The 24,076-nt window shown below is 37.9% G+C and overlaps 1 protein-coding gene across 2 annotated transcripts in view; it reads left to right on the top strand.

The window, feature by feature from the left end:
• Positions 1–16,199, top strand: part of LOC109179200 (3-hydroxy-3-methylglutaryl-coenzyme A reductase-like) — a 30,022-nt gene extending 13,823 nt beyond the window's left edge. Inside the window, exon 3 of one of the 2 annotated variants that reach the window (XM_019328760.1) lies at positions 14,444–16,199. In XM_019328760.1, coding sequence (XP_019184305.1) covers positions 14,453–16,135 — 1,683 coding nt within the window. In that variant the 5' untranslated portion in view covers positions 14,444–14,452 and the 3' untranslated portion in view covers positions 16,136–16,199. Of the gene's footprint in view, positions 1–14,425 lie in introns of both variants that reach the window. The other variant, XM_019328761.1, reaches the window with a different exon arrangement.
• Positions 16,200–24,076: the final 7,877 nt, after the last annotated feature.

The raw sequence follows: 24,076 nt of genomic DNA, 5'->3' as shown, positions 1-24,076 counted from the left end.
TCCGAATGGCATGACTTGGTAACAATACACCCCATTCGGGGTCAGGAACGCTGTTTTCTCTTCATCAGCCTTGTGCATGAAGATCTGGTGATATCCTTTAAAGGCGTCCATGAAACTTAGCAATGTCGACCCTGCCGTCTCGTCGACCAATTGATCGATCCGAGGTAATGGAAACGGGTCCTTCGGACAGGCTTTGTTGAGGTCGGTGTAGTCTACACATATTCGCCAAGCTAGGGGCTTCGGCACAAGCGCCACGTTAGCCAGCCATTCTGGATATTTAACTTCCCGGATGTGGCCTGCGGCCAACAGCGTGTTTACCTCTTTCTTCACAAATTCCCTTCGATCGTTGGGTAGATATCGCTTCTTCTGGATCACCGGTCGGTGATCGGGGTCGATGGCGAGCTGATGCAAAATGATAAACCTGTCCACTCCCGGCATATCGTCTGCCCCCCACGCGAAGACCAAGCGGTTCTCCTGCAGTACGCTTATGACTTCCTCTCGCACCTCTTCTCGGAGGCCGATTTCGATTCTGACACGTCTCTCTAGTCGCTCAGGGTCAATTTCGACCTCTTCCAACTCTACGACCGGTTCTGGGCGGGGTATCATTGTCTTCTTTAGGGGTTGCTCTGTGATCTCATGGACCTGCATTTCACGCTTGGCCATGCCTCTACAAGCTTGCAGGTAACAGTCGCGGGCGACTCACCTGTCGCAACGGACCATACCCACCCCACTCGGCGTGCGGAACTTCAAGCAGAGATGCTCGATGGAGATCAGTGCTCCCAAATCTTCTAAACCCGATCGGCCGAGTATCGCGTTGTGAGAACACGTCAAGTTGACCACAATTCAATGAACTTCATGTCCAGCTTCTGTACGTCGGGGTAGGTGCCGATTTCCACCGGCAGGGTGATGGATCCCTCAACCTCTACGGAGTTGCCCATAAAGCCAGCGAGTGGTGTTTTGACTAGGATCAGTTGCTCTCGTGACAGTCCCATCTTGACGAAGGTCTCGAGGTACAAGACATTGATGCTGCTCCCGGTGTCTACCAGGATCCGCCGGACAACTAACCCATTCACGTCCATCGCAATGACTAGGGCATCGCAATGTGGTATCTCGCCTGTGGGTAGATCCTTGTCTGTGAAAACAATAGGCTCTCGGCAGGCTTTCTTCGAGCCACCATCTCGCCCGTACACTGTCCCTACGTACAATTGTCGAGCCCAGGCCTTTCTGGTGTTCACGGTGTCGCCCCCCTTAGGTCCGCCGACAATCATATTGATGACCGGCTTTTGTCTCCACTGAGTCTCGCCTTCATCGGTCGCCAGTTGTTTGCTGCGACTGCCTTCGACCGCCCCTGGGGGTTCGCTGTCTTCCCTGTTCTCCGACCTTCTCCGCCACTGGTTGGGAGGCGGGTTTCCTTGCTGGATGATCCCCTCCATGATCTTTTTTAGATAATAACATTCTTCTGTGTTGTGGGTGTACGACTTATGATAGCGACAGTATTTAGATGTCTTACCTGGGTCCTCATTCACTGCCCGCTCCTCACTAGGAGGAGGCGCGACCGCTTGCACCTCATGCACCGGATGCTGAGGAATCGACCGATAAGGCTGGATACTAAGCTTGTCATACGGGCGTCGCGCCTCAGGTCTCCTAGTTGGCTACGAGCGCCTCTCCTTTGTTTCTCCGCGAGTTCTCTTTCCGCTAACGCATCCTCCGACCTCTCGCTGTCGCTTGTGTTTCATGGCTTGCTCCGTGTTAGCCCGTTTGTTGGCCATATGTATGGCTTCCGCGTAGGTGGCCGGCCGGTTGTCCCGTAGGTCACGGTATAGCTGTCCGGATCGTAAGGATTCTATGAAGAAGGTGAGGGCGGTCTGGTCCTCGACCTCCTCGATGGATTGAATCTCCTTCTGCCATCGAGCCAGGTACATTTTGAGAGATTCACCCTCCTCCTAACGGATATCTCCCAAATGCGTTAAATCTTTTTGGGGTTTGATGTTAGCCACATAATGACTCATGAAGCGATCGGCCAACTCTTCAAAGCTGCGAATTGAGCCCGAGGGCAAGGCCACGAGCCATCTCTGCACCGAGCCCTTCAGTGTTGGCAGGAAGGCGTTACACATGACGGTATCTCAAACCCCCAGCACTTGCATTTTGGCTTAGTAGCTTAAGAGATGCTCGCGCGGGTCGCTGGATCCGTCGAAGGTGGCCTGTTCCGGGAACTTAAAGTCGTCGGGTATCTTGTACGCCATAATCTCGGCCGAGAAGGGCAAGGCGGTGACCAACGTCCGACCTGGGGACTTGGTTCTACCTTCTACTTGCTCCTTCAGATTCTGCAGCTCTTGGGCCAAGTGGGCCACATCCCCAACATTGCGGGCGTGGTTTCCCGTCGACTCTGTACTTACGCCGACTTGTGACTCAGCCTGCCGTTCCTCGTTGCGAATTGGCTACTCGGCTTGCCGCGCTCGAGTTCGCGTTCTTTCTCGATTAACTTCTTGATTCTGTCGGCCCGCTCTGGGGCGACTGGGTTCTTCTCCGCCAAGTCGTTCTCTCGCCGAGCGCCGTGTCACATTCGGGCCCAGCCTCGAATGCACCGATCGTGCGGGTGGTTCTTCCATGCATTGTTCCTCTCGCCTTCCTCTATCCGACCTCTGGGGTGCTTGTGGGTTATGTGGTTGTATATTCGGTGATCGCGAGACCGTCGACTCTCTCCTGTCACGAGTCTCTGCTGCAACAGCACAAGCAATGGCCTGAATTTGCTCAGGAGTGAGAGGTATGATCGTCTGAGGTCGGTTTCGAGGCGCTGAGTCGTCCCCTTGACTCTGCGAGTTGCGTTGATTCAGCCGGTCCCTTAAGTCGCCTTCCGGCTCACGGTTACGATTGGAGGCATGGCTTCGTCCCTCAGACATTCTCTTGTTCACTAGTCTCTCTTTTCCTGCGAATTTCGAGGCTCAAGAATGAACGTAACTCTTTGTTTCGATCCCCCCAGACGGAGCGAGTGTTCGTTTTAGGGTTTTTGAGCCCAGGGAGGTCCAACACAACCTTGGTTGGTGGATTCACCTTTCAATAAAAAGCTCTAGAAATGGAAAGTAATAAACAAAAGTAGAAAAATGGTGTCTCTCCTTCTATTATCCGGCCTCCTTTTCTTACATTCACGGAGGGGCCTTTATATAGTAGGCCCTCCATTAAACCGAGTTAAGAAAACATTAAAGAGTCCTTAAGTGCTAATTATGTTTTAACGCCGTTGGGTGCCGTTACCGGGCTGGCCAACGGCTCTCTGGTCGAGTCCTTTAAATGCCGCTATAAATGCCGCGTAACGGCTCTCACCGAGTCCTCGCTATGCCCTGGGCCTGGGCCGCCTCCTGGACTCGGTCTAGACCTCTATCGGGCCCTGCTACTGGTCCAAACTTTCACTCACTAGGTCGTGCCTTACTCGTTCTGGGCTCTACCACCCTTCTTGGACTTCACTCTCTGGGCTTGCTTTTCTTGGGTCGGGGTCCATACCCCATCAATCACTACTTTCAATTCATTGTGTCTCAACAGATACTCTATCATCAAAATTTTCAAAAAATACAAATTTGAAATAGGATAAGAAAATTCGTAAAATAATTACTGATGATATAAAATGGAGCCAAGAAATCTCAAAGTAGTCCTAAGGTCTTCAATTTAGAATCCACTAGAGAAGTAAAAACAATTCTTGTTATGTAATGCTAGAATACCAAAAGCACATTGGTATTTTAAAGCACTTTCTAACATTGCATATGTTGAATTCCACCTTGTGGGAACATCTTTCCTCAAACCCACATTACTATCAATGCCTTCTACTTGCTCCACACACTTGGCAAACATTATTTTTTGTGCTTCGGAGCATTTAACATATTTGTAAGTGTAAAATGTTACACATTTAAAACCCACTTAAGTTGGCTTAAATTAGTTGTCAAAATGGTTAGCTGTTAGGTTCTGGAGTAGTCCAGTGTCAGCGCTAGGATGCAGTCCAGGAAAGGTGAGGCTTATTCAAACATTTATTTTGGTCAAGGCTGCATTTTTTCAGACCAAAGAGGTTTCATATCATCACTATAAAATGCTACTTTGTTAAGCATTAAAGTTGAAGATTCAAGGATTAAAAATTCTACATTTCATTCCTCAAATCCGCCACTCGTTTTTCTATCAATATATTCGTGTGTTGAAAGTTTCTCAACTGCTTCAAGTTGTGATGAAGATAGCCTGCACGTCAAGTCCATGGTGATGCTGGAGTAGGAGCTGGCCTGGATCGGAGTAGTGCGCTGTGCTGGAGTAGTGTAGTTTATGCTTTAGTGTGTAATGTACTCCCCTTGTACTCCTTGTTGATCATCTAGTGTATTGGCCTGATGTGAGTGGGCCCGCAGACGTAGGAGTGAGGCTCCGAACTGCGTGAACATTTCCTGGTGCACGGTTCCATTTATTGCTTTTATATCTAATTTCTTTATTCTGTCTGGAGTAGATCCTGGAGCTAGTCCAACTTAATAATTGAATTAAAATTTAGTAGGAACCTTTAGGTTATATCTTGCATTCAAGATCCACGAGCCTTTTTCAATATTTAATACTTCCCCTAATTCTTTGCAGGCCAAAACTTGTAGTTCTCAACCCTTCTTGAACAATCAAATTAAATATCAACATCGAATATGAAAGAAATTACCAGCACACAATAAACTATTCTACAAAGACAAGAAGTTAAGAAAACAATGAGTTAAGGCAACAATAATTAAACAAGATAGCACAAAATAAAAAAGATATAAACACAAAATAAAGGAATAGGAGTCAAGCTAGGGACATTATCTTTTAGTTTTTTTGCATTAGTGAAATCTAAAATGATAAGATCCAAAAGGTTATATTCTAACATGGGAAAGAAAAACAGCAATGTGGATCGCTCTGCCATGATTTGGTTATTCCTAAACCGAAAATGTCCATGCGAAGGCGGGGCTTACCATCCTCAAGTACTATTACTCACAACAGCCCGAATAATATTAAGCTCGAAGCTCATGCAGAAATTCCTACTTACCCCCCACAATTGGCCAGAGTACAACCTCATGGATATGATAGTTTAATGGAAAAAGATCAAAGGCTACTTGATATTACTACCATCATACCCACTGGGAGTAATTTTAATGCGAATCAAATGTTTGCCGCAGATTCTCATGCTAAAGTTTTACTTAGGTTACGTCCCCCACATCCTAGACCTTCTTAGAGTACTTCTCCCCAACATAACTTCTCAGAGTACTTCTCCCCAACATTCTATAACTTCTCAGATTACTTCTCACCAACATCCTATAACTTCTCTGAGTACTTCTCCCCTACATCCTAGGACTTATCAGAGTACTTCTCACCAACATCATAGAACTTCTCAGAGTATTTCTGACATAACTTTGTGGAACCCGATTGCTGCAGCACCTCTGCCACCCCCACGTCCTGGAATTTCTCCTAAAGAATATCTTTGGCAACGTCCTGGAATTTCTCATAGCGAATTTCTTTGGAGTACTTCCGACAAAACTTCTATTCATTTGTCTTTTATCTTAATTGTATACACAATAATATAAGCTTTTAATGTCAATTTAAAATTGACTGCAGGTTCACAATCTAAGTTTAAAGTTAAAAAGCATCACCAGTAATGTATATTTTAATGTGTATTGCAGGTTCAAATACAAAAGTGGAGATCAGGATAAATGTCACGCCCCACTTCTAGGACATGACCCGGCCATATCGTTACATGAGGACTTGTAACAATACGTAGCCTAACCATACATACCTCTCGGAACCTTCATAATAACACTTGAATACATAATAATTCCACAGCTAAAATGGCAAAATATAATCAACTAGTTCTTCTCAAAAACTCATCAAATCCACTATTAAAAATTTACAATCAAGAGTTGTGTGTCCAAAATGCATCACAAGCACCAAAACCAAACACAATGGTTTACCAAAAATACAAAAGGTCAAAGAGAATAATCAAATAAATAAAAGTCTGTGATAAGCTCCAATACTAGAGGTAAGTCTCCTAGTTTCAAGAGTCACCTTCAAGACCCCACCACTTGTGCTCGTGTTATTCACATGTCCTTAACTACTCTGAAACATTAGGAAAAAAATTACAAATAATGAGCTAATGCCCAGTAAGTGGTACTCTTCTCACCACGGATCAAGCAACCCTAATATAATACACTAAGCTTTAGAGTAATAATTAGATGCAGATCTCGATCTTTAAACTTTATCGAAGTCATAATACTTTCATCATACTATAGACAAGTTACCAAAACAGAAAACTTTAGCTACATGGGTATCAACATTATTTCATAATGCAATACATTCAAAAGCACAAATCATTCGTTAACATATTACTCATTGGCAACCTACAACCACTATTATAACCCATGACAAAGGCCATTATCAGCATAATTATTTAGAAAGACTCGACGATTCAGAATGAGTCAGGCTCGACGATTCAGAATGAGCCAGATGGAACGTTCCAACAAATAATTCAAAAGACTCGACGATTCGGAATAAGTCAAGCTCGACGATTCGGAATGAGCAATTAGGAACGTTCCAAGCCGAACAGAACAAACAACAAAATGTAGGTTGCCTCATGAGTTTGGTCAAAACTTCAAAATGATTCTTATAATCAAATAGCCCATTGTAGCAAAAATCAATTCCTTAAAGATCACATAACAAAGTACATATCCAAAAGTAATATTATGAAATCATAAACTAATAATTGTCAAATAAATTACTTGATCCTCTTTTAGAGCAAAACACGTTAGTACAAACCATACACATACAAATATAATCAAATATAGTCATGTAAAAATCCAAACTTAGACATGCCCAAGGATATCTTTAGTCAAGTTTAATAGTCCAAAAAACATATCATAGTCCAAAATACTTTTAACCCATACTAACCCTTAAATGGGCATTCAAAGTAGTAGAGATTCTAAAATAGTTTATGGGTTTTGCAAAATAAGGGGAGAAGAGTTAACCACTTACCTAAAACATCCAAATCTTAGCTATTTAGCTCACCCAAATACTCCTTGTCAAAATTCCTAATATTTTCAAACATCAATCTTAGGGTTCCAATGATAAACCAAACTCAAAAATAGTGAAAAATGGAGATCAAACTCACCTAGAATACTCCCAATAACTTGAGACCTAAGCTTGAAGAAGATGGAGATCAAAGCTTCAAGGTTTTCCTTCCCCTATCTCTCTCTAGCCAATATTTTCTTTTTTTTTTTCTTTCAAATGAAATGTTCTTCCAAGATAAGAGGAATTCCTTAACTTTTACAGGGCGTTTTGTTGGAGGGATTTTAAATTCCCTTCCCACTTAATTCCCACCTAATTCCAAAGGCCATTAAATTCCGTAGTTTGGTTGGAGGGAATTGCAATTTCATGGAATTGCAATTCCCCCATTTTCATGGAATTAAAATCCCATGTCCCCCTGATATTTTAATTCCTGGGAAAAAAAGATAGTGATGAGTCAAAATTACCCCTTCCTTTTTTAACCTAAAATTAATGTCTAACAACAATAATGGACATTTTTGACTTTATACTACTTATTCCCTTTCAATTTCCATGTATACCAAACATTGGAATTGAAATTCCCAGTAATTCTGTTCCTGTCAACCAAACACTGGAATTTAAATTCCCACTTTATTCCTAGTAATTCAACTCCCATGGAATTACAATTCCTTTCCCACATAATTCCCCCCTCCAACCAAACGCCCTGTTAGGGATAAAGAGGGGCAAGTTAGTAATTTACTCAATATAATCTTTTAATAAGTTTTGACTTGTTGACCTCATTTAATAACATAGATATATCTTTATTTAAAGTAGTGGGTATTACAATACATCCCCGTCCTGATTCTGCTCTCAAAAAATATCTTTTGCCAAGTGCAGAGACTACTTCTGGTATAGATTCTATTTTTAATTTGTTTTTACAGCAAAGATTAAGGTATCAGTTTTTGGCTGATATGAAAATAAATAACTGTCCCTTCACTCCACCTTTCTTCTTGATCTTTTACCTTGAGGCTTGAAATGTCCAGGCCTTCCTTAATCGATTAATTGAAGACCACGGCTCTATTGACCTCGAATGGCTAAAAGATGTTCCACCTGACAAAGCCAAGTAAGCCAGCAACTAACTCAAAACTAATATTAAATGTACTTGCACTTGAAAGCAGGCTACTTGATAGTATATCCACTTGCTCTGCTGAATGTCTTCACTCTCACTTTTGCTTTTAGGGAATTTTTATTGAGCATAAGAGGGGTGGGTTTGAAGAGTACCGAGTGTGTGAGGCTTTTGACACTTGGTCATCACGCTTTCCTGGTAAGACCTTTTACTCACAAATTCTTCTGTTTGATGAGTGTTTTACTTTGTGCTCATCTTCCTTCTCGATTCTTATTCATCCCAAAGTTGATACAAATATTGCTCATATAGTAGTGCGACTGGGTGGGTTCCTTTGGACCACTGTCTGGGGATCTTCAGATACATCTACTAGAACAGTAAGTTTTATAATAAAAAGAATTCCAATGAAGATTGCTACCATTCATCTTCTTACTTCAGCAGATGCTGATATTGTCTCATATTAGGTACCAATGATGGACACCATTCAGAAGTATCTTTGGCCATGCCTTTGCACATTGGATAAAAATTTATTGTAATAATTATTTTTCTCCAATTTGATAAAATTTATCTCTGACTGAATACACTACTCTAGAACAAAAGTTAATGTTCAGTTGCTTAACTGTGTTTTACAGGTATTTATTGCATTACCAATTAATCACCTTTGGAAAAGTTAGTTTCAAGTTTCAACTCAACCCAACCCAACCCCTAGGCTTCTTGCAAGCGAATTGTGATTTTGATTAGTTTTATTCTTCTTCTTTCGAAAACTAACATCAGAAAATGAGTATAACACATACAGGTTATCTGTACAAAGAAGAACCCGAACTTTTATTAACATCAAATATTTATATAACTCAAAAAATCGAATTTTTATATTGTGTTTAACATGTCAAACAGGGTTTGTGTGTGTTAGAACATTTGACCAGCAAACACGGAACCCTATACATCTATCAAAACGATTCCATAAACTTCTCAGTCTTATTGGATTGAAAAATATTCGGGATGATGATTAAGGATGAACATTGTAAACTATTGAAAGAGTACTTATATAGAGGAAATACGCTTGTTAATTTTTTTTTGAATATTTTAAACATTTCACATCCTGACATTCTTTTGGCACCATTTAAATTGCCTTATTAAATATTTTCCTTATTTCTAGTACCTCAGCAAACCTTTTTTAGAAATGCCATATTGTTGCAAAGTTTAAAATACTTGGATGGATGATATGCTCAATTTTTTATTTGAGTTAATTCTAAATTTTCTCTCCAATTATGGTAGCATTTATATAATATTGTAGTCAAATTACAAGAGCTTAGAATTGGCCAATGACATTGTGGTTTAGTGGCATAAAGTGACCCTATGAAATGTGAGGTCATGAGTTTGAGCCGAGTAGTATTGACTCTTTGTGATTTAGTAGGTTGAGAAATTAGTTATGAACATATACTATATTCTAACATAGTAAGTAGTACTAAAAAAAAGTTTAGAATTGGCGGTAAAAATGTCACCATAGGCGGTAAATGTTAAACGCGAATGCCAGCTTCATGCAATGAGTCCAGCAAAGAAAATATAATGTAGGCATTAATTAATTTTTATTTATTTATTTTGTGTGTCAACTATTTTCTTTTATTTTCTAAAGAAAAGGGTGGTAGGTGTGATTACAGTGGATTGGAAGGAAACTAAAACAATTTTTTATTAACAAAAAAAAGTTGGTGAAGTCATCTTAATATTTAAAGTTGAAAATTAAAAATGATTTTACACTGAAAAAGTGAAAAGGTAGTAAATTACGATGCAATGAAATTGAGTTGAACTCCAAAATCGCTTAAGATTAATAAATCCCTAATATACTCAAAGTAAAGTTTTGCTCCTTTATTATCTCAGCCAACATATAAAATGGGACGGAAGAAGTACAAAATAAGTGTCAAACACGATTAAAATATGAGTTAAATATAGATTTAATCTTTTGACTATATATCACCCATTTCCAATAGAATTTAGTCATTCAATTTTAAAGTTATCAAATTTAGTTATGAAAGCATTGAAATGTTTCAAATTTTAATTCACAATATATGATGAACGGTTAACATTATCGAAGGTAAAATTGAATACGTACTATACGTACACTAAGTAATATTTTAAATTTAAGGTTAAAATGATTCAACGGAGCAGGCGGTGGATGTATGACCTGAGGTAGCATTGAATTGAATATTTAATGGAGTACTAGTGTGGCACTTAGCTTGTACAACCTGCTGAATTTCACCCGTGCTGCCACAACGTAACTAAAGCCTAAAAAATTAAATGGGTGCAGTATGTAGTCAAGTAAGTGTGCCTAAATAAATATATATGTTATATCTAATATGAATTTGGGGACATTATCTTCTAGATGCTTAAACAACTAATGGGATATTATGGAGAACAAATAACCAAGGAATCAAGCGAGAAAGCACGTAGGTATCCTAGCCTAAAGCCACTTTCATGAGCAAATAAACAAGAATTAGAACAAGGAATTGCCCCACTCTCATGGTGTATCAATTCCGATCCAAGTCCATATATCAAGCACACAAGCATCTTAAACCCCCAATTCCTCTATTTTCATAGGACGAAATAGATTTTATGCAAGGAGTGACTCAAATCCTTTATTCAATTTTCATTGTAGCCAAGAATTCTCCAAATACATGCTAATGAATCTGTACATCAAACATTAACAAGATAAAAACACAAAATCTACAAAAACACATAAACCCTAGGTTAGAGTTCTTCCCCTTTTTGCAATAATTACAAATTAAGCATCAAGATAGATAATAGAACCCTAACTCAAGTCCAAAAACAACTACTCATGATTAAATAGCATAAAGAATTCAAAAGCACAAGTAATAAACATAAATCTTGCAAAAGAAAGAGATAAAAGGAAAGAGAACTTATGTATTGAAAATGAGAGAACAATATTGAAATCCAAGATTACAAGCTTTCAAAATGTTATAGAACCTAAATCCAAGCCTAATCTAACCTAAAAATAAGAAAGGAAGTGAAATAAACCAACTAGGGTTTGTCTTGGGGTCGAAACCATGTAAAAATGATTGAAAACGAGCTTTAAATACAAACAGTGTGTGGGTGGCACAACCACAGGCACGGTCGTGCCAAAATCAACCCAAACACTAATACTTACTGCCTCGATGGCACGACCATGCAATTGGCCGTGTCGTTTGACCTTCAAAAATTCAAATTTTGGATTTATGGTTTTCACTACGGTTGTAGCCCTGCGACTTTTGTTTCCAAGGGAGCAAGAATCACTTCATTTGGACATTCTATGATGAGATGTGGTCGAAATACTGAACAGGGGTTGAAATGAGCGAAAATTGAAATGCCTTGATCTTTTGCTCCTCATAGTTTTGGTTTGCCTGAATGACAAAGACCATTGAAAACAACACTCTTAGGCTCCCTTGGAAGTGTTGCATCCATCTCCTTAGCTTCATATTTGGCCCCCATTAACTCTAAATGTGTCCAAAATGCTCCATTTGACTCACTTCTAATCAAAGATGATGAATTGTGCCTAATTGACCAACTGAATAAAATGAGGATCATTTTGAACACCATTATAACACTTCATAAGAAAAATAAAGGCAAAGTATGGGGTATAAATATGAACAATTATGCACTTATCACCAGTGCGCCGCCCATGGGTTGAAATCCTGGACAACTAATATAAATAGATAATCGCACAAGTAGCGATACGCCCATGTGGCGCCCGTGCACTGAAACCTTGGAAAATTGATATAAATTAAGTAGATCTTTTTGTCATTTTGGCAAGAGTGAGCCGTCGTGGAGGACTGCATCAGGACGGAAAAAATTGCAAATTAGGGTATTTTTCATCTTCTTTGGCCATTCTATTGGTCTAGCTTTGTTACTCTTGAATATTTTGGATTATTATTGTGTTATTTACTTTATCTTGTTGGATTCTAGTTTATTAAAGTTATTCTCATTATCATTTGGTTAATATATTGTTGGATTGTGCTGTTAATGAATGTTCTTGTGTTTAATTTCATCACCTTATATTACATTATTATGAGTGAGTAGACTAGATTAGGGGGTTGGATAGCGGTGTTTATTTTGTTTTGATGCTTATTTGATATATGATATTTATTTCATTTAAGGGTTGAAACCCAACATAGGGTTCTTGTTTTAGTGAGATGTTTTATAGTATGTGCTAGAGTTAATGGGTTTGTGCACTACCATATGAATCCACGGGTTATCACACCCCTTGATTCGTCCCTCAATCGTCATTATTCTTTAGACCACATCTTACAACCTTCATGTTCATTTACGACATGCAGTATGTAATGTTGAAGGTCCATACTGCTCGAGTTTCTTGAGGGGGTTTGGTAGCATAACGAGAGTGGGACAACCTCAATTTTTCGAATTGGCCTAACCTTAGATCACGACAGTGTTGTTTTAGTCAATCAATTTGTTGTAGTAGTCTTGAACTCAATGGTGAAGTTTCTAACCCTCAATCTTTTGATTTATGGCATCAACCCAATAACACCAGTCGAATCCCTAGCTTTTTATTATTACTTTAACTCCACTATTTGCATTCTTATGTTTAACTTGCTTCACTATTGTTATCACTTGCATAGCTTCTATAAATTGTTTAGAGGTTGTGTCTAGATCTTCTCTAGCTAAACAAACCCCCAATCCTAAGGATGATCAAAAACAAATTTTTTTGCTTGTTTCAAATACCACCACACTTCTTCAGAGCAAATTAAATTATAAGCTCATAGTCATAAAGCCACAAAACAAAATGAAACGAAAATAAAAGTTTGATATCCTTAAGGTACGCTAGATCTAATGCTATAAAGAAAAATAATCACACAATACCACCAAATAACCAATCTTCGGCAACATACAACCATCTCGATAAATTGGGCTAATAGAAGCTAAGGGCAAATATAATTTACGACAAATTTGTAAGTATTTAATTATTTTCCTAGAGTGATTGGAGAATTAAAGTTCACATTTTCCTTGAGTGATTGGACAATGTGATATCGTAATTTAAAACGTTTGAACTAATAACTAATAAAGTCCGCAAGATGCAAGGAAATAATGGTTTTTTGGTTTATTTCGAAAAAGAGTTATTCGGCTGGATCTAGAATATTTTATTGTACGATATAGGGAAAATTAAACTACTTGAGAAGGTTTTGTATTATTTAATTTTATTTAATTGAACCTTTCACTAACACGTGGGATATGATGTGTATTCAAATCTATTGAGCAATAATAATAATAATAATTAAAAATAAAAACACCTCATAATGCAATGAAATTGAGTTGAACTCCAAATTGACTTAAGATTAATAAATCCCTAATATACTCAAAGTAAAGTTTTGCTCCCTTATTATTTTAGCAGACATAAAATGGGATGGAAGGACTACAAAATAAGTGTCAAACACGGTTAAAATATGAGTTAATTATAGATTTAATCTTTTGACTATATATCACTCATTTAAAATAATATAATTTTAGTGATTCAATTTTAAAGTTATCAAATTTAGTTATGAAGCATTGAAATTGTTTCAAATTTTAATCCACTGTATATGAATGGTTAACATTGAAGGTAAAATTGAATAAGTAGGTAAACTAAGTAATATTTTAAATTTAAGGTTAAGATGATTCAACAGAGCAGGCGGGCTGAGGTAGCATTGAATGGTTAACATTGAAGGTAAAATTGAATAAGTAGGTAAACTAAGTAATATTTTAAATTTAAGGTTAAGATGATTCAACAGAGCAGGCGGGCTGAGGTAGCATTGAATTGAATATTAAACGGAGTACTAGTGTGGCACTTAGCTTGTACAACCTGCTGAATTTCACTCGTGCTGCCACAACGTAACTAAAGCCTAAAAAATTAAATGGGTGCAGTATGTAGTCAAGTAAGTGTGCCTAAATAAATATATATATTATTTCTAATCTGAATTTAATTAACACGTGCTGTGAAGTAAGTGAGCCGTCTAACTATGTTGAACTTGAACCAATAATTAATTTCCAACCCATCTCTCTGCTTAATTATCATTTCCAGGAAAGTACTATACACCCAAATTAAAGAAATATATATCACGAACATAGCTTGTATAAATATATAGCTAGCTAGCTTTTCTCGAGATACATACCAAATTCATCCATCCATCCAACAACACAACAAATTAAATTTGTAATCATAGATTCAAATTAACCTGTATGTTGTGTTGTGTTGTTCAATTTGCCTAAGATCAGAACATATTTATAATTCTGATTTGTGAAGGAGAGGAGCTAAGCAAAGAAAAGCAAAGCTAGATGGAGTTGAAGCAAATCGAAATTCCCCCAACATCCACATCCACTTCCATTAGTTCTCCCGTTAAACATAAGAAATCTGATTATTCTTTCTCTGAAAATACACCTAATTCCAACGCTCTCCCACTGCTTCTCTACCTTACTAACGCCATCTTCTTTGCCGCCGTCTATTTCCTGCTCGTTAGCTGGCGCGACAAGATCCGTCACTCCAAGCCTCTCCATGTTGTCTCAAGCTCTGAGATGGCTGCCCTCCTCGCTTTTGCCGCTTCGTTTGTTTATCTCTTGGGCTTCTTCAATCCTCTACAAGAGCAGCAGGAATTGGAGAGCCTGCAAGAAGAAGAAGAAAAACAGAAGATTACTGATCTGAAGAAAAAATTAGAAAATGATGTTCCTGACCAGCATGTCACTCTTGCTGCTATCAAATCTTCTGATCTAATGTCTGATGATGATGAGGAGATAGTGAAAGGTGTTGCGGAAGGTCGGATTCCGTCCTACTCCCTCGAGTCAAAGTTAGGGGATTGCAAGAGGGCTGCGGCCATCCGTCGCAAGGCCTTGGAGAGAATAACCGGCAAATCTTTAGACGGACTTCCCTTGGAGAGTTTTGATTATGAATCAATTCTGGGTCAGTGTTGCGAGATGCCAGTTGGGTACGTACAGATTCCGGTAGGTATTGCGGGGCCGCTCTTGCTTGACGGTGAGGAGTACTCTGTACCCATGGCTACCACGGAGGGTTGCTTGGTGGCCAGCACCAATAGGGGTTGCAAAGCCATCTATGCCTCAGGAGGTGCAACCAGTGTGGTGTTAAAGGATGGGATGACTAGAGCTCCAGTGGTGAGATTCTCCACCGCCAAAAGAGCCGCCCAGTTGAAGCTTTTCTTGGAGGACCCTTTAAGTTTCGAGACCATTGCTGCCGCATTCAATAAATCCAGTCGTTTCGCTAGCCTCCAAACCATCAAATGTGCTATTGCCGGCAAGAATCTGTACATGAGATTCACTTGCAGCACTGGAGATGCCATGGGGATGAACATGGTATCCAAGGGCGTCCAGAACGTATTGGACTTCCTCCAGACCACCGACTTCCCCGACATGGACATCATTGGCATCTCTGGCAACTTCTGCTCCGACAAGAAACCTGCGGCTGTCAATTGGATCGAAGGCCGCGGTAAGTCAGTGGTCTGCGAGGCCATAATAAAGGAAGATGTAGTTAACAAAGTACTAAAAACTGATGTTGCCTCCTTAGTAGAGCTCAACATGCTCAAAAATCTCACTGGATCCGCCATGGCTGGAGCTCTCGGGGGATTCAACGCCCACGCTGCCAACATTGTGTCTGCCGTCTACATCGCCACAGGACAAGACCCCGCACAAAACATTGAAAGCTCCCACTGTATAACCATGATGGAGGCGGTTAATGAAGGGAAAGATCTTCACATCTCAGTCACCATGCCGTCCATTGAGGTAGGCACTGTGGGGGGTGGAACTCAGCTTGCTTCCCAGGCCGCATGCTTGAATCTACTAGGAGTCAAGGGTGCTAGCAAGGAAGTGCCCGGAGCCAACTCTAGAAGGTTGGCCACCGTGGTTGCCGGAGCAGTATTAGCTGGGGAGCTTTCTTTGATGTCTGCAATAGCTGCAGGACAGCTTGTTAAGAGTCACATGAAGTACAATAGGTCCTCGTCTAACAAACCATAGAATTCAAAACACCTACTCAGCCACTGCACGTACAGAGAATTATTGAAGCAACATTAATTATGAATGATATGATGTACCAAAATTCTTTTATTTTTATAATGAATTCAAATTCTTTGATAATTAATTAATTTGTAATTTTTAGCTATACATGTTTCTCTACAATCAGTGAAAGTGAATTCATTAATGAGAGAGAAGATGAGAAACTGGAATTCATTGTGAATGAAATAGATCAGAGGTTCGGGTCTGGTTTTATTATTTTGTTACAATACAACAAAAGAGAGGGAAAAATTCGTAAATATGAAAGTGATAGACAACTAGCTTATTACAACCCCAAATTAATTAATATCTGGTACTTGTGAACCACTTACTTGAACAGTTGAATAAGATGTACTCATTGACATACTTGGAGTTGGAATTGAACTTGAAGTTGTCTCATAGTTAGAAAACAGTTCATACATCTTCTTTATTATATCGAACTTGTTTTTCCAAACCATAGAATCAAACTTTGAGTAGAAAAACTTAATCATATCAAATTTCTGTTGGAAATTTATATAGTAATGGAGATTAATGTTTCAGATGGACTACTATGAAAGCTTAAATAATATTTAGAGTTGTGGAGTTATAAATATTATTTTTGTTTGGTAGAAAGTAAATTGAGAAATATGAATATTTCGTACGGTTGGAACCGAATAGTACTCAGTTTGATTTGCATGATTCGTTGGTTTTAATGATTCGTTGGTGTTAACGAATCGTCGGTTTTAACAAATCATTGTTTGTTAATCAAAACGATGGGTTGTATTAAATCGTTGCTTAAACGATTTGATAGATTTTATACAAATCGTGCTTAACGAATCATTGTTCAATGATCTGATAGATTTTGTATGAATTGTGTTTAACAAATCGTTGAATTGTTTCGGTGCAAGATTCATGTGAGTATAATTTGTGTGAATGGTTTCGGTGATTAAACAAGTCATGTGAATTGTTTTGAGTACTTAACAATTCGTTTGAATTGTGTTGGGTGCTTAACACAAATGTGTGAATTCATTGGCTGCATGCGTGTACTGTAAACATATATATATATATATATATATATATATATATATATATATATATATTTTTTACTTGCCGTGTATAAACCTATCACTGTTCATATATTACGGAATATAATGTACATGTTGTACATGGTTCAAGTGATATATTAAACTACCAGTAACTTTCCACTAACCTTTCCTAACCATCAAAATATTTTATATAAATATTTGGAGAGACATCTGAAGAATACAGAGAAAAGTTAACAGAGGAAATTGACACGCAATCAATTTGCAGGAAACCAAGATACTTGACAGTCTTACAGTTCTATAGGAAATTCTCAAACAAAGCAACTTGAGAATATCATTATCTTCTTGTATCTCATAAAATTAAATCTTGAACCTTGTTGATTTTGTTCCCTGTTTTATTGTATAGTTTTGTTGTATCTCAAATGTATTACACAATACAAGCACTTTTTTTCAACAGACGTAGGAGCAAGGCTCCGAAGTGCATGAACATTTCTTGGTGCACGGTTTCATTTATTGTTTTTATATCTAATTTCTTTATTTTGTCTGGAGTAGATCCTGGAGCTAGTCAAACTTAATAATTGAATTAAAATTTAGTAGGAACCTTTAGGTTATATCTTGCATTCAAGATCCACGAGCCTTTTTCAATATTAAATACTTTCCCTAATTCTTTGCAGGCCAAAACTTGTAGTTCTCAACCCTTCTTGAACAATCAAATTAAATATATGCGCACAACACAGAATATGAAAGAAATTATCAGCACATAATAAACTGTTAGAAAATAATTAATGGTGGCTCAATTCCATAATTAATTGCTGCTAATTTTGACTCAGCATAATTCTTCATGCAGCGCATCACGTGGCATGTACCCACGTCTCCTCCTATTTATGCTCTCCTTAATACGCATTTGCCTTATTTTTCTCTTCTTTTGAATTGTATAAATATTGTAGACATTTGCTTTTGTAATACACCTCTTACATCAATTAGATTTGAATCTTCTTCTTTCTTTTGTCCCAACGTAGAGCAAATATATATATATATATATATATATATATATATATATATATATATATATATATATATATTTATTTTCTTTGTATTCTCTTTATAAGAGATTAATATATTTATATATATTTATATTTTCCCACTTCATTAATTCTTTTGTCATTTATATATTTCCCTATTATTTAACTTCTATAATTCTCAATTTTCGATTCTTCGCTTTCGCATTATTCCGCTATATTCCTAACAAGTGGTATCAGAGCCAGGTTTAATTGAGAATTATTTTCAAAGATGTCAACTGTCACTAAGTTCGATATCGAGAAGTTCGACGTGAAAATTAGCTTCTCTATCTGGAAGGTTCAGATGGAGGCCGTTCTAACCCAGAATGGTTTGAAGAAAGCGCTAGCTGGGAAGAAGAAGAAACCGGCAACAATGACAAATGAAGATTGGGAAGATTTGGATGACAAGGCACGTTCAACCATTCTTTTGTGCCTGTCTAAAGAAGTTCTACGTGAGGTAGTAAGTGAGACGACTGCGTCAGATTTATGGTCTAAGCTGGATACGCTTTATATGGCCAAAACTCTGGCGAACACGCTACGCCTGAAGGAGCGTCTGTACACAATCCGTATGACGGAAGGTACTTCTATTAAATCTCACTTGGATGAATTCAATTCTATTTTATTGGACTTGGAAAATATTGATGTCATAATTGACGATGAGGATCGTGCTGTTTTATTGCTTGTCTCTCTCCCTAAATCATACAAGCATTTCAAAGAAATTATGCTATATGGTAATAGTAGTGATACCCTTACTTTCGACAATGTTAAGTCAAACCTATTGTCCAAAGAAAAGTTTGACTTTGAAATTAAGTCTGAGGACAAAGGTGAAGGCTTGACTATAAGGGATCGCTCACTTGAATCAGGGAGTAGCAATAAAAGTTCTAGTTCCAAGTCCAAAGGACGTATGTCCAACAAATCCTGCAAGTACTGCAAGAAGCATGGTCATGATGTGACTGAATGCTTTAAGTTGAAAAACAAGCAAGAGAGAGAAAAATCCGCTGAAGTTAGTGTTGTTGAAAGTGATTCAGAAGGCGATGTTATGTTATCTGTTAGCTCCGATTGCAAACGGAGTGAAACCGAGTGGATTCTGGACTCTGGTTGTACATTCCACATGTGTCCTCACAAAGACTGGTTCGTCTCTCTTGAACCGGTTGATGGTGGAGTTGTCTTGCTGGGTAATGATACCCAATGCAAGGTTAGTGGAATTGGAAGTGTGCAGATTAAAACCCACGATAACGTTGTCAGGACTCTTACAAATGTTCGGTATATTCCTGATTTGAAACGCAATCTGATATCCTTGGGCACGTTGGAATCCTTGGGGTGCAAGTACATAGCTGAAGGTGGAGTTCTGAAAGTCATAAAAGGCTCTCTTGTTCTCTTGAAAGCTTCTCGTTCCGGAAGCTTGTACATCTTGCAAGGCAGTACTGTGACAGGTTCAGTAGCGGTATCCTCATAGATGTCTGATGCGGATCTCACTCAACTATGGCATATGCGTCTAGGGCATATGAGTGAGAAAGGCATGCATCTCCTGAGCAAGAAAGACCTCCTTGGTGGTTCAGGTACGGGTAAATTACAGTTTTGTGAGCATTGTGTTTTTGGGAAACAAAAGAGGGTTAGTTTCTCTACTGCTATACACCGTACCAAAGATGTATTGGAATATATACATTCCGATTTATGGGGACCGACTAAATTCCAGTCTATGGGAGGCAGTAGATATTTTATGTCTATTATTGATGACTTTTCTCGTAAAGTCTGGGTTTATTTCCTGAAACATAAAAATCAGGCATTTTCTATTTTCAAGAAGTGGAAAATACTTGTTGAGACTCAGACAGGTAAAAAAGTCAAGAAGCTCAGGACAGACAATGGCTTGGAGTTCTGTGAGTCAGATTTCAATGACTTTTGTGCGGCAAATGGAATCGCCAGGCACAAGACCTTGCCTGGTAAACCCCAGCAGAATGGTGTTGCCGAACGTTTGAACAGGACTCTATTGGAAAGAGCTCGTTGTATGCTCTCTAATGCTGGGTTATGGAAACGGCGTGATTTTTGGGCCGAGGCCATTTCTACTGCTTGCTATTTGGTAAATAGATCTCCACATTCATCCCTTGATTTCAAAATTCCAGAGGAAGTTTGGTCAGGTAATCCTGTTGATTACTCTATCTTAAGAGTTTTTGGATGTCCTGCTTATGCTCATTCCAGTACGGGTAAATTAAACCCGAGAGCTGTCAAATGCATTTTCCTTGGTTATGCCTCTGAGTCAAAAGGGTATCGTCTATGGTCTCCTGATTCTCGGAAAATCATTCTGAGTCGAGATATCACTTTTGACGAAAATGCACTACTTTCTTCTGGAAAAGTTCCCAGTACAGGTGAGACGCAGAGTACTGGTGAAAAGGTGGAGTTTGAGTTCAGGCCTATTGATAGTATTACTACCACTGATGGTAATACTAAAGATGATGCATCTATTAGCACAACACCTCTCGTCGAGCCACAACGAGAGTATTCCATTGCTATGGATCGGCCTAGGAGGACAATCAAGAAACCTGCTAGGTACGCTAGTGACGATGAAACCAATATGGTTGCTTATGCTCTTTCAGTCGCATAGGAAGTTGATGGTGATCCATCCTGCTATTCTGAAGTTTTTCCTATTGCTAAGTTCAAACAGTGTTTGAGTTTAGTCGGCTGTTCCAGTTGTTAATTCCCACAGTGGATTTGATCCAAGGTGGAGATTGTTAGAAAATAATTAATGGTGGCTCAATTCCATAATTAATTGCGGCTAATTTTGACTCAGCATAATTCTTCATGCAGCGCATCACGTGGCATGTACCCACGTCTCCTCCTATTTATGCTCTCCTTAATACGCATTTGCCTTATTTTTCTCTTCTTTTGAATTGTATAAATATTGTAGACATTTGCTTTTGTAATACACCTCTTACATCAATTAGATTTGAATCTTCTTCTTTCTTTTGTCCCAACGTAGAGCAAATATATATATATATATATATATATATATATATATATATATATATATATATTTATTTATTTATTTATTTATTTATTTATTTATTTATTTTCTTTGTATTCTCTTTATAAGAGATTAATATATTTATATATATTTATATTTTCCCACTTCATTAATTTTTTTGTCATTTATATATTTCCCTATTATTTAACTTCTATAATTCTCAATTTTCGATTCTTCGCTTTCGCATTATTCCGCTATATTCCTAACATAAACTATTCTACAAAGACAAGAAATTAAGAAAACAATAAGTTAAGGCAACGATAATTAAATAAGATAGCACAAACACATATTAAAAAATATAAACACAAAATAAAGAAATAGGAGTCAAGCTAGGGACATTATCTTTTAGTTTATTTGCATTAGTGAGAAATCTAAGGAAAGATCCAAAAGGTCATATTCTAACATCGGAAAGAAAAGCAGCAATGTGGAATCCGTTGCTGAAAAGGTCCACACGAAGGCGGGGCTTACCATCATCAAGTAATTAATCACAACAGCCCGAATAATCTTAAGCTCGAAGCTCCTGCAGAAATTCCTGCTTACCCCCCACAATTGGCCAGAGTACAACCTCATGGATATGATAGTTTCATGAAAAAAGATCAAAGGCTACTTGATATTACTACCATCATACCCACCGGGAGTAATTTTAATGCGAATCAAATGTTTGCCGCAGATTCTAATGGTAAAGTTTTTCTTAGGTTACGTCCCCCACATCCTAGACCTTCTTAGAGTACTTCTCCCCAACATAACTTATCAGATTACATCTCACCAACATCCTATAACTTCTCAGAATACTTCTGCCCAACATCCTAAGACTTCTCAGAGTACTTCTCACCAACATCATAGAACTTCTCAGAGCATTTCTGACATAACTTTGTGGAACCCGATTGCTGCAGCACCTCTGCCATCCCTACCTCCTGGAATTTCTCTTAGCGAATTTCTTTGGAGTACTTCCTACAGAACTTCTATTAATTTGTCTTTTATCTTAATTGTATACACAATAATATAGGCTTTTAATGTCAATTTAAAATTTAGTGCAGGCTCACAATCTAAGTTTAAAGTTAAAAAGCATCACCAGTAATGTATATTTTAATGTGTATTGCGAATTGTGATTTTGATTAGTTTTATTCTTCTTCTTTCGAACGCTAACATCAGAAAATGAGTATAACACATAGAGGTTATCTGTACAAAGAAGAACCTGAATTTTTATTAAAATCAAATATTTATATATCTCAAGAAATAGAATTTTTATATTGTGTTTAACATGTCAAACAGGGTTTGTGTGTGTTAGAGCATTTGACCGGCAAACACGGAACCCTATACATCTATCAAACAATTCAATGAACTTCCCAGTCTTGTTGAAAGAAAAAAATTCTGAATGATGATTAAGGATGAACATTGTAACCTATTGAAAGAGTACTTATATAGAGGAAATAGGCTTGTTAATTTTTTTTTGAATATTTTAAACATTTCACATCCTGACATTCTTTTGGCACCATTTAAATTGCCTTATTAAATATTTTCCTTATTTCTAGTACCTCAGCAAACCTTTTTTAGAAATGCCATATTGTTGCAAAGTTTAAAATACTTGGATGGATGATATGCTCAATTTTTTATTTGAGTTAATTCTAAATTTTCTCTCCAATTATGGTAGCATTTATATAATATTGTAGTCAAATTAAAAGAGCTTAGAATTGGCCAATGACATTGTGGTTTAGTGGCATAAAGTGATCCTCTCAAATGTGAGGTCATGAGTTTGAGTTGAGTAGTATTGACTCTTTGTGATTTAATAGGTTGGGAATTTAGCTATGAACATATACTATATTGTAACATAGTTAGTAGTATGTACTAAAAAAAGTTTGGAATTGGAGGTAAAAATCTCACCATAGGCGATAAATGTTAAAAGCGAATGCCAGCTTCATGAGTCCAGCAAAGAAAATATAATGTAGGCATTAATTAATTTTTATTTATTTATTTTGTGTGTTAACTATTTTCTTTTATTTTCTGAAGAAAAGGGTGGTAGGTGTGATTACAGTGGATTGGAAGGAAACTAAAACAATTTTTTATTAAAAAAAAAAAAAAAAAGTAGGTGGAGTCACCTTAATATTTAAAGCTGAAAATTAAAAATGATTTCACACTGAAAAAGTGAAAAGGTTGTAAATTACGATGCAATGAAATTGAGTTGAACTCCAAATTGACTTAAGAATAATAAATCCCTAATATACTCAAAGTGAAGTTTTGCTCTCTTATTATCTCAACAGACACATAAAATGGGACGGAAGGAGTACAAAATAAATGTTAAACACGGTTAAAATATGAGTTAAGTATAGATTTAATCTTTTGACTATATATCACCCATTTCCAATAGAATTTTAGTCATTCAATTTTAAAGTTATCAAATTTAGTTATGAAGCATTGAATTGTTTCAAATTTTAATTCACGAATGGTTAACATTGAAAGTAAAATTGAATACGTACTATACGTACACTAAGTAATATTTTAAATTTAAGGTTAAAATGATTCAACGGAGCAGGCGGTGGGTGTATGAGCTGAGGTAGCATTGAATTGAATATTCAATGGAGTACTAGTGTGGCACTTAGCTTGTAAATTTCACTTGTGCTGCCACTAGAGCCGTCAAAACGGTCTCGCGGAGCAGGACGGGCCAAAACACACCAAAGCCCATCCTCGTAGCGGGACGGGCTAAAAAGCCAGCCTCTTAGCGGGCTTGCAATGTGGTCGGGCCGCCCCGCCATGCCAAAGCCCGCTGGCGGGGCGGGCTAGCCCGCCAATCAATTTTTTCACTGTGTTA

The sequence above is a fragment of the Ipomoea nil genome, unplaced genomic scaffold, assembly GCF_001879475.1.
Source record: "Ipomoea nil cultivar Tokyo-kokei standard unplaced genomic scaffold, Asagao_1.1 scaffold0878, whole genome shotgun sequence".
NCBI lineage: Eukaryota > Viridiplantae > Streptophyta > Magnoliopsida > Solanales > Convolvulaceae > Ipomoea > Ipomoea nil.
Note: the sequence above shows the minus strand (reverse complement) of the source record. Positions and strands in the feature narration are given on the sequence as shown.